At 36.7% G+C, this 14,558-nt stretch overlaps 1 protein-coding gene across 1 annotated transcript in view; it reads right to left on the reverse strand.

Moving 5' to 3' along the window:
• The window catches only part of rbfox1 (RNA binding fox-1 homolog 1), a 333,513-nt gene extending 326,163 nt beyond the window's left edge, over window positions 1–7,350 (reverse strand). Inside the window, exon 1 of the mRNA XM_048203207.1 lies at window positions 7,327–7,350. Within this exon, the coding sequence (XP_048059164.1) occupies window positions 7,327–7,335 (9 nt within the window). The 5' untranslated portion in view covers window positions 7,336–7,350. The remainder of the gene's footprint in view (window positions 1–7,326) is intronic.
• Between the last annotated feature and the right edge of the window lie 7,208 nt (window positions 7,351–14,558).

Genomic DNA, 14,558 nt, shown 5'->3' on the forward strand with positions numbered 1-14,558 from the left:
TTGTGTTTATGAATTATACAGACTGCAAGTGTTTAAAAATGAAAATAATGACAGTCTTGTCTCCATGAATACAGTAAGAAACGATGGTAACTTTAACCACATTTAACAGTACATTAGCAACATGCTAACGAAACATTTAGAAAGACAATTTACAAATATCACTAAAAATATCATGATATCATGGATCATGTCAGTTATTATTGCTCCATCTGCCATTTTTTGCTATTGTCCTTGCTTGCTTACCTCGTCTGATGATTCAGCTGTGCACAGATCCAGACGTTAATACTGGCTTGTGTAATGCCTTAAACATGGGCTGGCATATGCAAATATTGGGGGTGTACATATTGATGATCCCGACTGTTACGTAACAGTCGGTGTTATGTTGAGATTCGTCTGTTTTTCAGAGGTCTTTTAAACAAATGGGATTTATATAAGAATGAGGAAACAATGGAGTTTGAGACTCACTGTATGTCATTTCCATGTACTGAACTCTTGTTATTCAACTGATCCAAGGTAAATTCAATTTTTAATTCTAGAGCACCTTTAAAGAGTGTGGACTTGTACCCCCTGACTGCTGCAGATTAATCTCGCCATTGATATTGTTGCCTTTGAAACGCGTAAATCCGAGTCTGAGGATGTGAGCCGCTCTGAGTATAACGTCACTGGTTGCCATCTCTTAATTACGATAGTTATGGCGTGAACACAGCATAATCTCGTTGCTTTGGTTCAGGAGGAACTGTAAAAGTTGGCTGCTGTTTGTTTGCTGCACTCAGTGACTGTGTCTACAACTCTGCATTGCCTTATTAAACGCACTGATGATGACTGTCAGCATGAGTAGGGTGCATGGAGATTTGAAAATGTACATTGACAGACAGGTAGGACATCCTATTATTGCATTTCGGACCGAATTCGGAAAACATTTTTTGGTCCTGAGACTTCCACAGAAGATATATGTACAATTTTTATATTTAGACCACTTATATTATTGATTGCTATCAGGGTGTGAACAAAGTTTCAACCAGTATAACAAAAAGTGTTTATGAAAAACATTGCCTACCCTACCTTGCATGCTGTAGTGTGAGAGTATTTGTAAACTCTTTTTTACCACAAGGGTATATAAGCACATGATTGACTGGTCTTTACCTAGTTCTTTAAATCCGGTGTATGAGTAAAACCTTACGATCACGCAAAGAATTAATGATTTTCAACAACTGCAATATCTTCAGTATTTGTTTTACACTTCAAGCAATAATACAGAAGAGATTTGACAGCGCAAATGATATCCAAACTGAAGTCATGTCTATCAGAACCAAACAGCTTTTTCCTACCAAATTTAACAGAGAAGGTGTCAGACTGAGCCAGTGATATTAATTGTTTTCCTGTCTATTGGCATAAAAACCTATTGTCTGAGACACTGAGAGTCAATCCACATCCAAATTTGTTTTCACCCTAGAAAGGCTTATCTTGTCTTGACATTTGAAAAAATGAAACATATCAGTAAATTACTCTGTGAATATTGAATCCGCAATAAATTAAGTACCTTCTCTCATGTCTAGTGGGATCAGCGTATCGCGATACACTTCAGGAAGTCTGAGTTGGAAGGAGGGAGCGGGGGGAAATTACTCTTTCTTGAAGATATCTTTAACAAAACAGCATCTCTCTGATATAAGGCCTCAGGCTTTTTATATGAATCAGCCGAGCAAGGCTACTGCTAACAAGTGTAGATTCTGGGCTGCAGCTCTGAAATTTTATAGTGCCTCTCTGGGATCTCAACCTACACAAAGTCCACAGTCATGTCATATTTGGCTTTTTCATCAACAAAGATCTGTGGGGCACCGCTGAAATGTTATCATGTCACATGTGATTTGACTTTTTGAAATTTTGAAACAAAAAACGTGGATGACATCCATCTGTCAAAGGACTGATAACTTGCACACAATTCTCAACTGTGGTTTAAATGTGCATTGAAAACTTTGTTCACTGATTTATCAAAACAGATTGGGTTTATTTTTTATCTGCTTTGGCTTCAGAAATAGCAATTACACAAGCACACTGCTCAAAGTAATACCAACATTACCAATATGTTGTTTAAAATGTATGACGCAGCAACTGGAAACAGCTAAACCATGAAGCATGTCTTATTAGCTTATTGAGGCATGAATTATTAAATCACTATGTACACCATTCTTTTATACCAGAATAACAGAATCAGAAAATACAATACTGGCATCAACATGCTCATACCCAGCATTCATGCTCAAGATTCCAGATTCCAGATTCAAGATTCAAGATTCCAGTGGTGACCAAAGCATAATGCACAGTATTCATGCATGTTTGTGCCGGATAAAAAAAAAGCTACAAAAAAAATAGAGGTTTAGTAAGACATTTCTAATCTTTTCTAGGATGTAGAGCAAACAAAGCATGAGCAAATATACTTCACTGCAAAATGTATTCATTACTCCATAGCAATAACGTCAAAAAAGTAAGCCCAGGCAGTGACATCTCAGGCCCTCTGAATATAGAACACCATATGAATCCCATGGAAAGGTGGGTACATTTGCAGAGCAAAGTGTGTGGGAAAGTTCCAGAGGAGTCTGAGTATCAAAGAGCTCAGGCCTGGACGGCGAGTGTTCAACCTCGGGAAACTCAAGACTCTGACACCATAGCTGCAGGCCACAGACAAAAGATTCCCTGTCAGCAGCAAAAGTTCTGCAGTGCCACAGAAGAAACCCAATTACATTCCCACCATTGTCCAGCTCATCCCCTACTGCCCAATCTGCTTCATGATAACATGGCAGCAACATGGGAGAGCCTTTATACAGAAGAACCAGTGATCGATCCAACTTCTCTCCAATTAACAGCAAGGTAAATCCCTCTCCGGGGTCCCTTGAACGTGTTGCCAATTAGTGCTGGATGGCAGATGCTTGAGGGCACTTTCAACAGACCTGCGTCTCAAATTTGTTTAGAAATGCAGAGGCTGTTATTCAATTTCGCTCCCTCTTAATACCTCATGCCTCTTCACACACCGCTTATCTGGGGAATTGCGATTAACAAAGACGTCTAACACACACAGGGTTACCGATTGTGGTTTAAAGGCCTTCCAATATTCAGTCCGTATCGGCTTTTGTTTATTTCACAGCTTCAGAGAGAGCCAGTTCAGGTATTGCAGCAACGCCTCGCTCACACAGCGCTTGTTCCAGCTGTAATGAAACAGCAACAGAGGAATGCTATTGAATGCTTATTTCCCACTGACCTTAAAAATGCAGACGGCAGCACAGAATCTATATTTAAAGTAAACATGAAGCGCATGTAGCGTTCGCTTTTTGTTCTGCTGCCTTTGACACCATCTGCCCTGAACATTTTTTTTTTTTTTCTGAAGCAAATGTGCATTTTAATCTAGGGATTGAGATTTAAATAACCCCTGACCTAATCACAGCCCCTCGCTCGTGAGTCCTTCACAACGTACGATAGAGAGCTTGGCCGTAGCTGGTTATTAACAATACACTTCATTACACGCTGCATACGCTCAAGTGGAAAGGCAGGTTAAAAATAGCATGCTTTGAGATTTGGTTCATATGCTTTAATAGCTCATGAGCGTAACTAAAACAAAATGTCCGAGGAGGTTGCCTGGCAACAAAGGCAGCTCAATTTAAAATGTTTCTACTTAATGAAAGAGTTGAGTAGGTGGCACAGAATCAGCCCAAGGAGACGGTTTTAGTCGACGCCTGTGCGAAGCAGACACATGCAAATCGACACTTTCGCTCACAATCTTAAAAGCACTGATGGCAAAACATTGTCTGGGGACTTCCCCTCTTCTTTGTGAAAATGAAACCAATTATAGTATGGTCAATTATTTCCAAGTTAATTGCCGTTAAAGCCTTACTTGTCAAAGGCTAATGGCTATAATCCCGATAAGAGGTCTAATTACGGCAGTTATACGAGTAAATGGATTTAAGAGTCTGGTGGCAGGTGAAAACAGGCAGTCTGTCTTCCATTCTATATTTTACTCGAATTAATGAGTAAACTGGGGACCTGTTATCGGAACGCATCACATTTTCTAGCATAACAGGCCTTGACCCCATTGTGGATTGAACTTGCAACCGCTCGCGTTAACCAAACACTTAAGATGGAAGCACCATCACTCATAGAGACGTGTAATTGTGCCCTTATCTCGTTGCAGAGAAAGATTTTACCATGACAACCGAGGTACACTAGCAATCAAGCAGCTTTGTTACACCTGCTATTGTGGCTCTACAAAAATGTGCTAGTATCATTTCGAAGACTAAAATTATAAACTACCCTTCAAAAGTTATTTTTTTGAGGGGGGGGCTTCATTTATTCGATCAAATAAACAGTAAAAACTCTAATTTTGTGAAATATTATTACAATTTAAAACAAATGTTTTCGTATTTTTAATATATGAGTCAATGACGTGACGTCTTTTTTTTTTTTTTGTCCAAAGGGCTTTCCAAAAGATTTTAATTATATTTTGCTACATTTAATGGTATTTTAAAGATTTTGAAGTATCATTTGGTTTAACCGTCCAAAGTCCAATACAGCCATTTCATTTGTGATTAAAAGATGTAATAAATGTATATATTTTTTATTCTGGCATGATTTTATAACATCATATATCAACATTGTGCAACATGGTATTAAAATTATGTGTAGAAGCTTTGTTATAACGAAGAATGTCCAGAAAAATGAATTTCATTGATGTCATTCGGAGTAACCAATATAAAGGGATCATTTTGGTTCATGCGGTCCATATCATGTGACAGGATGTGACATCATTCAGACACCTGCAAAGGACCACATGGTCATGAAGCAAAGTAACTAACTCTCTTTTAACTATTTGAAAAATTCATGTTTTCACTTGATCATACTCATGTCCTGAAACATCAGGTCATTCGGTACAACCGCTGTTGTAAAACATTTAAAAAACTTCTACTAAATATATAATGATTGATTGTCCTTTTTGCTAGCTAGCTAGATATCAGCCTGTTAGCATTGTTCGAAAATATCGTCATTCGGTAAAACCGAAATTTTGGTTAAACCAAATTACTTTTTTGGTGACAAATTTTGTCCATCTTGTAAAAAATGACAAAAGCAGTGTTAATTGATTATAAATACCACATAATCTCATTGTTAACACTTAATAAAACTTCAAAATTAATTATATCTACATTATGTTTTTTTACACTTTTAAAAAACTTATTTGTCAATGACCCATATATGAAAATATTTTTATTTTTATTTATTTATTTATTTTTTTTCCATGATGGTAAAGCTGTATTTTACGGAAGAGGATTAGGGCCAAGCAATAATAAAAAAATGAAACCATCTCAAGATTAAAGTTGTTAAATTTTGAGAAAAAATTCTAGATAAAATGTTGAGAATAAACTCGTTAAATTACGAGAAAAAAGTTGTTAAATTACGAGAACGAATTCGTTAAATTACTTCGTTAATTGACTTTTTTCTCATAATTTAATGACTTTATTCTCATAATTTAATGAGTTTATTCTCAACATTTAATCTCGACTTTTTTCTCGAAATTTAACGACATTTTTCTCATAATTTAACGAATTTGTTCTCATAATTTAACAACTTTTTTCTCGTAATTTAATACTTTATTCTCAACATTTTATCTCGACTTTTTTCTCGAAATTTAACGAGTTTTTTCTCGTAATTTAACGAGTTTATTCTCAACATTTTATCTTGACTTTTTTCTCGAAATTTAATGAGTTTTTTCTCGTAATATAACTTGTTTATTCTCAACATTTTATTTCAACTTTTTTCTCGAAATTTAACGAGTTTTTTCTCGAAATTTAACAACTTTAATTTCGAGATGGTTTTATTTTTTTATTATTGCTTGGCCCTAATCCTCTTCCGTAGTATTTTCAGCATCATTACTTCAGTCTTCAGTGTCACATGATCCTTCAGAAATCATTCTAATATGATGATTTGCTGCTCAAGGAACATTTTTTTATTATCAATATTGAAAACATTTGTGCTGCTTAATATGTTTGCAGAAATCATGATGCATAAAATAAACATAAAATAAATAAATAAAAAACAAGAAAGTATACCAGTAAGGATTCTGAAAGCCAAAATATGAAAGTATATTTTACAGTAGCTGGCAGTGTAAATGCTTAAGGTCAAAATGGGTCTCGTTCTGCAAGACCTCTGCAATCTTCTCAATGTCCTTTTCCTGATGGTCGTGTTTATAGATAGTATATAGCTGACATGGCCTATACCAAGGACGTCAAAATACTGCTCCTCATTTTACAGTAATGCATATATTTTGTTGGTGCCTCAGAAGATGACCTTTAAAAATATAGTATTCCTGAGGTTTGCAGACCTTGGGAAGGTTATGATTGTTGAGAAATCTTTTACAGCTCAAATATGATCTATGACCTCATATTAAAGTACAGAAAAATCTAAGAAAAAAAATCCACCAAGACTGCACAGATAGGTTGGCTCGATTCAATAATAATAAAAAACACGTATGACCTCCAACCAGCACCTTTTTGAAATTCACTGCATTCTTTGATTTCCTCTGAACTTTGGTTAATTGACATTTAGGAGGGGAAGCAACAGCCTGTTGAGAACTTAATTGCAGCACGACAGTTTTCGCTTTCTCTTCAAATAAAGGTCGAGACCTTACCGCCTCCGCCGTTAGAGGCATGCATATGCGATACTCCTTCAGGAGCATAACGCCCACACTCGTCAAAAGTGTTCAGAAATTCATGAGAAAGAAATGCTTTCCGCTGGCTGCTCCCACTTAGTTAACTTCCTTCCTTTGTTAAAGTTCTCCAAATCGCCTAGAAACCGAAAAGGCGAAAAAACACTTACATTTTACCAGCATCTTCTGTGATCTGTATTTTGAGTTTTATGAAATACTATGTTTTGCCAGTGTATAGCAATAGAATTTTCTATGTTGTTGCAAGCAAAATGTTTTTGCAATGTTGTTTAAACATTGCAACCTGGACAAGGGAAAAAAAAACCTAGAACTTAGAAGAACATATGAGACTATTATTTAGTGTAGCCATGCAGCGGAGCCTAAATGTCAAACAGTTTGTCTTTGTCTTGATGAAAAATATCATTCTTTAAAGAAAAAATGCACTGTGATGGCCGATCATCAATTACAATACAGACAGCCTATTTGAAGCATAATGCAGATGATGCAGGTAAAGTTTGTTTTATGTTTTTGCAGTCTTCTGCAGCCTTTCACAGTGAGAGGTGGACATGTCATGTGTATGTTGCAGATTGGATTCCTGCTGACATGACAATGGCATTTAATTAGAGCGGGTGAATGGATGTTACCTTTGGCATGGTGATTGCCTCTCAGCTTCTGCTGCGCTGTCATTGTCGCTGTCACATCACTCTGCAGGTAATCATACAAGAGAAGGATGTCAATATTACATATCACAGTGAGAATTTGATACCGCTGTCTCATGTTCGGGACATTACGGCGCTTCGTATTTACATGCTTTGATGCAAATATACCTGAAAAAAAATCATTTTCTTTATCTGCATTTTGTGTTTTCAAATAAAAAACATTTAAACATTTACTGAAAAAGCTAATTTGTTTAAAACAAGAGTTGTTTTAAGAAATTATCTCAGAAAAAAATCTTCCACATTTTATTTGTGTATACACATACATACATGATATACATGATGAAGTTATATGCCAATGAGGTGAGATATATTACTTCAAAAAATCTGAAAATGTTCTGAATTTAAAGCATCTTGTCCTAACATTTTTTTTTTTTTTTTTTTTTTATTCTTACTGGAAAATAACACAAAACTCCTGATTTTTGTTCAAAGTTTAGCTTTTTTTAGTTTTTCTCTACAAATAATTATTTCAAATGGAGGTTGAAAGACTGAAAGCAAGATATTCTTCTTTTGGAGTGAATGAAGGTGTGTTTGTTGTGGTAGGTGCTGCATTTCTTTAGCTTTGCTTATCAAAAATGCATTTTGTTTTCTAAGACAACAAATCATTTATGCTTTCAGGCTCACTGCACACACCTCAACTAGTTCTTACCTACACCCCCACCTCTCTGAAGAGATGCCCTCTGTGCTCTACAACAAGCCTGGCTACCTGCTCATCTATCAACCTGTCTGACTGTGCTGTGGATCCAGTTGAAGTTAAATTCCTAGCCCACAGTACACACCCCCTCCTTCTCTTAAACAGGGTGATGTTCCTTTATGGTAAGATGTGCTGTAACGCATACATAATTGTAGAGTTTTTAAGAGTGGCTTTGATATTCGAATTCCATTTATTATGAGCGTGATATTTATGTATACACCAACAAATCAGTAAGCGACACTGTTATCAGATTGCCCTCAGATTGCCCCAGCCCTCCGCATCACAAAATGTGATAGAAAGTGCAACAACTCATCAATAATGTTATATTTAATCCTGGTTATTACCAATCAAGTGGCAATCATGGTTTAAATGTACTATGTAATGCAATACACTACGCCTTTCACCAGCAGATGGCAGCAAGGAGCTTTTTAACCAAGTGAAATGCTAGGCGCTGAAAAAGTCAGACTGTCGTTGGAATCTTTTCAAATGACTCAGTGATTTGGAGAAATAATCCTCATGTTAAAAATATAACCCTATTTTGAAATTTAATATTTTTTAATTTGGTTTTAGCTGTGGTTGTTCAGTATTTCTTTTATTATTATTTTTTTTTTTTTCCATGTAGCCTTGTTTTGATTATCTGATATGCATTCTGAAAAAGCAATTTGCATACACTACCCTGCCTACCCTTGATAATATACAGTAATACTACTGTGTAATATTATTACAATAAAATTTTCTATTTGAAAATGTTTTAAATTGTAATTTATTCCGGTTATGGTAAAGCTGCATTTTCAGCAGTCAGTACAACTTCAGAAATCAATCTTATTCAATGCATTTAAGTGTGATTTTCTATGTCAGCATACTCTGACAGCAAAAGCTATTGCAAAGCTATCTGGGTGGCTGACAAAATTCTTGTTATTTTGTCTGACACTGACATGATGGTGAACATCTGTCATACATGCTTTGGTTTGGAGCCCAGAGTGAGAACCGGAAATCAGCCATTGTAAGTTACCCAGTAACCCTTGCAGAGGTTACACTGCAGCATGCTTAATTCTGTAAAGAGGACACCACATTGCCCAAATGGTCTTCAGAGTTTAGGTTATTGTTGTAAAAATAGCTGAGATGATTATGCAAAATGTTCATTAAACAAAATATGCATTGCATTCAGGAAGAACAAGTTAAAAATAATAAAAACATCAACTGCAAATTTTCCAAATAATTGTAATTTTCCCTCATCGAACACTCAGATTCAATATAGAATCATATCAGTAGCCTAAGCATTTTTTAAACAAAGTGAATTGCTTACTGGGCCATGTTGACCACATGACCAGGTGACTACTATTCACTTTTTTACTCACATTTTTTTTTTTTTTTACAATCACTAGGCGAAACTTAGGTCCCTTTTTACAGTTCTCCTTAACTTTCAGCTTTGCAAAGCAGTGCATTTCACATCCAAAATACACTAAAACTATACCAAAACATTTCATACGTCTCAAATCAAGTCATTCTTCCATAACAATAGACATAAAAACACTAACAACTGATGTTTTCATTTGTACAAATTCCTTTCAAAAACAAGAATGACACAACTCTACACTGCAGTATGTGTTACATAGTCTATGTTTACATTGCAGTACAAAATTATTCGTATAGATGGTAATAAAATAGAAAGATCAGCTACATCTAATTGTTTTGATAGCATTTTTTTTTTAGATTCGGAATATATTTCAATATCGTATTACTGTAGAAATGTTGCAAATTGCTGTCTGAAAAAGGTATGTAAACCTGCAAATTGGTAAAACCTGCAAAAACCCGTAGGTACAAATAATTGTGGTGGTGTTTGTGTCTGAGTGAGAAAAGAATTTATGTAATTTAAAATATGCATTTTTTTTGCCAAAGCAATGGAAAATGATCCACAGATTGGCCACATAAACTGCTGTTGTACCTCTGTGAGTTTTGAAAAAGTATTGAGAAATGAGTTCTAGTTTAAATGTAAAACATTATTATTATTTCAAATTCAGACCTATTTCAAATGATTACATTGTATGTGGCAATCTGTTCTTCCAAACAATCACACCTTTACTCAAGCCGAATGAAAGCAGGTCACCCTGCTTTCTTGCTTGCACCTGGGCACCAAGTTCTTAAATGTGTCCTTACGTCACACAAATCACCCCACTTATGGCTCTTATGTCTCTAAAGCTCCCGATCCTCTAGCCCCAGCAGCTTTGTCATGCTTGACTGTGTCGGCGCAATGCGGTAGATGGTGATAATGATTAGGAGGTCAAAGGAATGATGGGAGCTATAAGAGGCCAGAGGGCAGCTTTCTCCTGCCAGTCAATCAATTGATTTCTGGATAGGGTTAGATGACAGCCGGCCCATCGCCCCCTTGCTTTAGGTGCAGCTCCCAAAGGGATCAATCAATTAGCAGTGTCAACACAGATATTAGCCTCTGCGATGGTGATTCACATCCTGAGAAAGCAGCAGGCACATCCGATAAAACAAGAAAACTCCTGCAACATTTGAACACATTCGGTTCGAGAAAGCACTATCTCTGCAGAGGATCTAATTGGATACTGGGGGAAAAATCCAGTGATTTGTGCTGCACCTCACCTCTATCTGTATTGGCTGGAGGCAGCTGTGAGGAAGAGTATGATGGGAATAGGGAGTGCAAGCCTGGCACGTTTCCACAGTGCGAAAGCTCTCATACACTGCTCTGCGCTCCTTGATCAGATTCCATTTGCTGTTCTGGTCAGTTGCACCGTATCAGAGAGCGTGACAAATATTAATCTCCTGTTCCTGTCAGAGCGGCGCTCCCATCGCGCCCTTGAATAATTCAACAGCAACAATGCAAAGTCGGTAACAGAAAAATGGGAGCGAGAGGGCTGATGTTGTTGATCGCCGAGGAAATCTAAAAAAATATTTCACTGCGCAACGCTGTCAGCCGTAGTGACAACATGCTCACAGGTATGCATGCCCTGCAGCCACAGGTGCCAGTGCTGATTCCAAGATGATTGGCTCGCTGGGTTGAAAAGTCTCCTTTTCACCTCTTTAAAAGCAGATTACTGACACAATGTTAACATCAGCTTCTGCGGAGTACATACCTCGATGACAGCACCTTATCTGCGACCCGAGGCGGATGAGGTCAAAGGTCAACCACTGTCCAGCCAACTAGCCTGACTTAACCTGCACAGCCCTCGACGTAATTGCCCGCTTCAGTGGATGTCTACAAATCAGAACAGTTCAACAGACTTGAGCTTTTGCTACAGCAGATATTTTGCTCACAGGTGTCCACCAGTCTGAAATAATTCAGATCAGTCTGTGCTCAAAGAAGTAGCTGGAAGATTACAACCATGATATTTCTGGGTTTTGATGCTGCCAGGAGTTTGTCAGCATATACCTGCCTTGCAAATATGATACAAATCGGATAAAAATGTATGGAAGACGGAACAGCATAAATGCAACAAAAGATTCAAGTTGAGCTTTCAAACTGATACCGTGCTTGTTGCTGTCGCTTTATAGAGAGATTAAAATTAATTTGAATGCACTAGAGTGATTGTTTTTGTCCCAAAACTGCTATAAATTATAAAATGGTTATCAGAATAAGTACCGCATTTACATTTACAATGATAATTATTGCACATGGATCAGAACACAAACAACAAGACTGGAGCTAAACTGTGGAAATCATCAGCATTCAGTCACATTTAATTAATTAATACAGTTGTGAGCCTGTCACTACATACCTGCATCAAACTACTCCAAAATCAAATCAAATCATTTCAATATTCTATCCAATGTCGTAAAAGCCTATATTGCAAAAGATCATATTGAAAAATAGCTTTACAAAAAGGATTTTCATTGTATTTTCTGCTGATTTCAGCATGCTACGCATGGCAGAAATAGACTCAGCACCACGCTGCTTATGTGGGCAGTGTGAATAGTGTGAAACATGCTACAGTATAGTTCAAAAATTTGGAATCGGTACTTTTTTCTAATTAATATTTTTTCAGCAAGGATACATTAAACTGATCACAAAATGGCAGTAAAACATGTATAATGTTTTTAAACTTTCTATTCATCAAATAATCCTATGTATGTATCATGGTGTTCCAAAAAATAAATAAATTAAGTATCGCAACCGTTTTTAACACTGATATTAATAATAATAAATGTTTCTTGAGCAGCAAATCAGCATTTTAGAATAATTTCCGAAGGATCATGTGACTTTGAAGACTGGAGTAATAATTCATGCTTGTTTCCTTTCATTCCATGACAATTTAGGCTGCGCTGCTCACATATCCATACCAAAATCTGCTTTAATGATTTTTTAACAACATAAATCATGTGGATTAACATTGACATATATAATATTAAAAAATCTTGGTCATGACCTTTGAAACAATGCTTGAGAACCTCCAGCTTATTTGTTTGGTGTGGGAAAGTAACTCTGAGCTAGGATTAAATGCTCCCCAAATGTTTTGAGAAGCGTTTCAGTCAATTGCAGTGTGCAGGAAATTGAGCGAGTTTATGAGTAATTTACTGCTGCAGCAGCTGTGTTTGCTAGTTCTCTGACATTTAAAGTTTAAATCAGATGTAGTGATGTCAAAAGTACTGACGACGATACCAAGTCGGTACTGAAATTTTAAAAATGTGACACTGTTGAGCGGATTCGTAAACACCTCTGATTGGTCTTTGTGTTCATGCATTCAACAGATTATGAATATCACAGGTTATGTCTGTGATTGGCTACAATGATCAACACACGATAGCATTTGAAAGCACACGGAAGTGTTTGAATTTGAAAGCTATCAGAGGACCAGTCATTGATATTTATTTACAACATGTTTTTGAAGCGTTGATCATTGTAGCCAATCACAGACATATCTGATGAGCGCATGAACACAATGGCCAATCAGAGGTGCTTACTAATCTGCTCAACAGTGCTCATAGTGTCACATTTTTAAAATTTCAGTACCGACTTGGTATCGCAGTCAGTACTTTTGACAACACTACTCGGATGTGTGCCAAAAAAGGCTGTTACAAAATATCTAATATATTTTGCACAAACACATATCACATTAATAGTAATTTGTTTAAAAGTTTCAAAGGTCTTTTGTTTAAATTCTGGGAACCTCAAGAAACTTTTAGGGATGTTATTACACTTTCACTGAACAGAAAAAGCGGTCATTCATAGAAGTTAAAGGTGCCATCGAATGAAAAATTGAATTTACCTCGGCATAGATGAATAACAAGAGTTCAGTACATGGAAAAGACATACAGTGAGTCTCAAACTCCATTGTTTCCTCCTTCTTATGTAAATCTCATTTGAAAAATGGCAGATGGAGCAATAATAACTGACATGATCCATGATAACATGATATTTTTAGTGATATTTTTAAATTGTCTTTATAAATGTTTCGTTAGCATGTTGCTAATGTACTGTTAAATGTGGTTAAAGTTACCATCGTTTCTTACTGTATTCACGGAGACAAGAGCCGTCGCTATTTTCATTATTAAACACTTGCAGTCTGTATAATTCATAAACACAACTTCATTCTTTATAAATCTCTCCAACAGTGTGTAATATTAGCTTTAGCCACAGAGCATACTATCAAACTCATTCAGAATCAAATGTAAACATCCAAATAAACACTGTACTCACAGGAATCGATGCATGCATGCAGCATGAATGACGAACATCTTGTAAAGATCCATTTTGAGGGTTATATTAGCTGTGTGAACTTTGTTTATGCTGGTTAAAGCAGTCGAGAGCTCGGGGGCGGGGGAGCGCAAGATTTAAAGGGGCCATGCACTGAATCGGTGCATATATAATTATGGCTCAAAATAGGCAGTTAAAAAAATTAATTAAAAAAAATATATGGGGTATTTTGAGCTGAAACTTCACAGACACATTCAGGGGACACCTTAGACTTATATTACATCTTGTTAGAACTGGTTCTAGGGCACCTTTAAAAAGTTCTTTGCCATCAGGCCCCAGTTCAGAGGGCATAATATATACACTTTGAGTTTTTACTATGGCAGTATCTCAGATCTCCCTGACCAAACCAAATCTATTTTTACTCTCACAAATCCGTTACCACTTCAGTGCTCTTAGACATGTTGGAGAATAGCTGACAATACAAACATCACACAGTCTAATCCTTCCCTTTCATTTCTGCTCAGCTCACGAATACACAGAATTGCACTTTTCAACTTCCAGAAATTGTTGTCCCTTAGACACCCATGCAATTTGACAAAGGTGGTTAGCGGCGCGGTCAAGGACTCAATCTTCTAGCAAAGCCCAGAAGCTCTTCGCCTACAGTCAGGACCTGTCTGTCTGAATATTAAAGACTACATGACATTAATCCCTAGCACACTACTCCCAAATGGCTAATGAGGGCCACTGAGGATCACTGTCTGGCTCCTCCGCATGGACGCTCAAATGTGAGTCTGGGAACTCAGTCAC

The sequence above is a fragment of the Megalobrama amblycephala genome, linkage group LG1 (assembly GCF_018812025.1).
Source record: "Megalobrama amblycephala isolate DHTTF-2021 linkage group LG1, ASM1881202v1, whole genome shotgun sequence".
Taxonomy (NCBI): Eukaryota; Metazoa; Chordata; class Actinopteri; order Cypriniformes; family Xenocyprididae; genus Megalobrama; species Megalobrama amblycephala.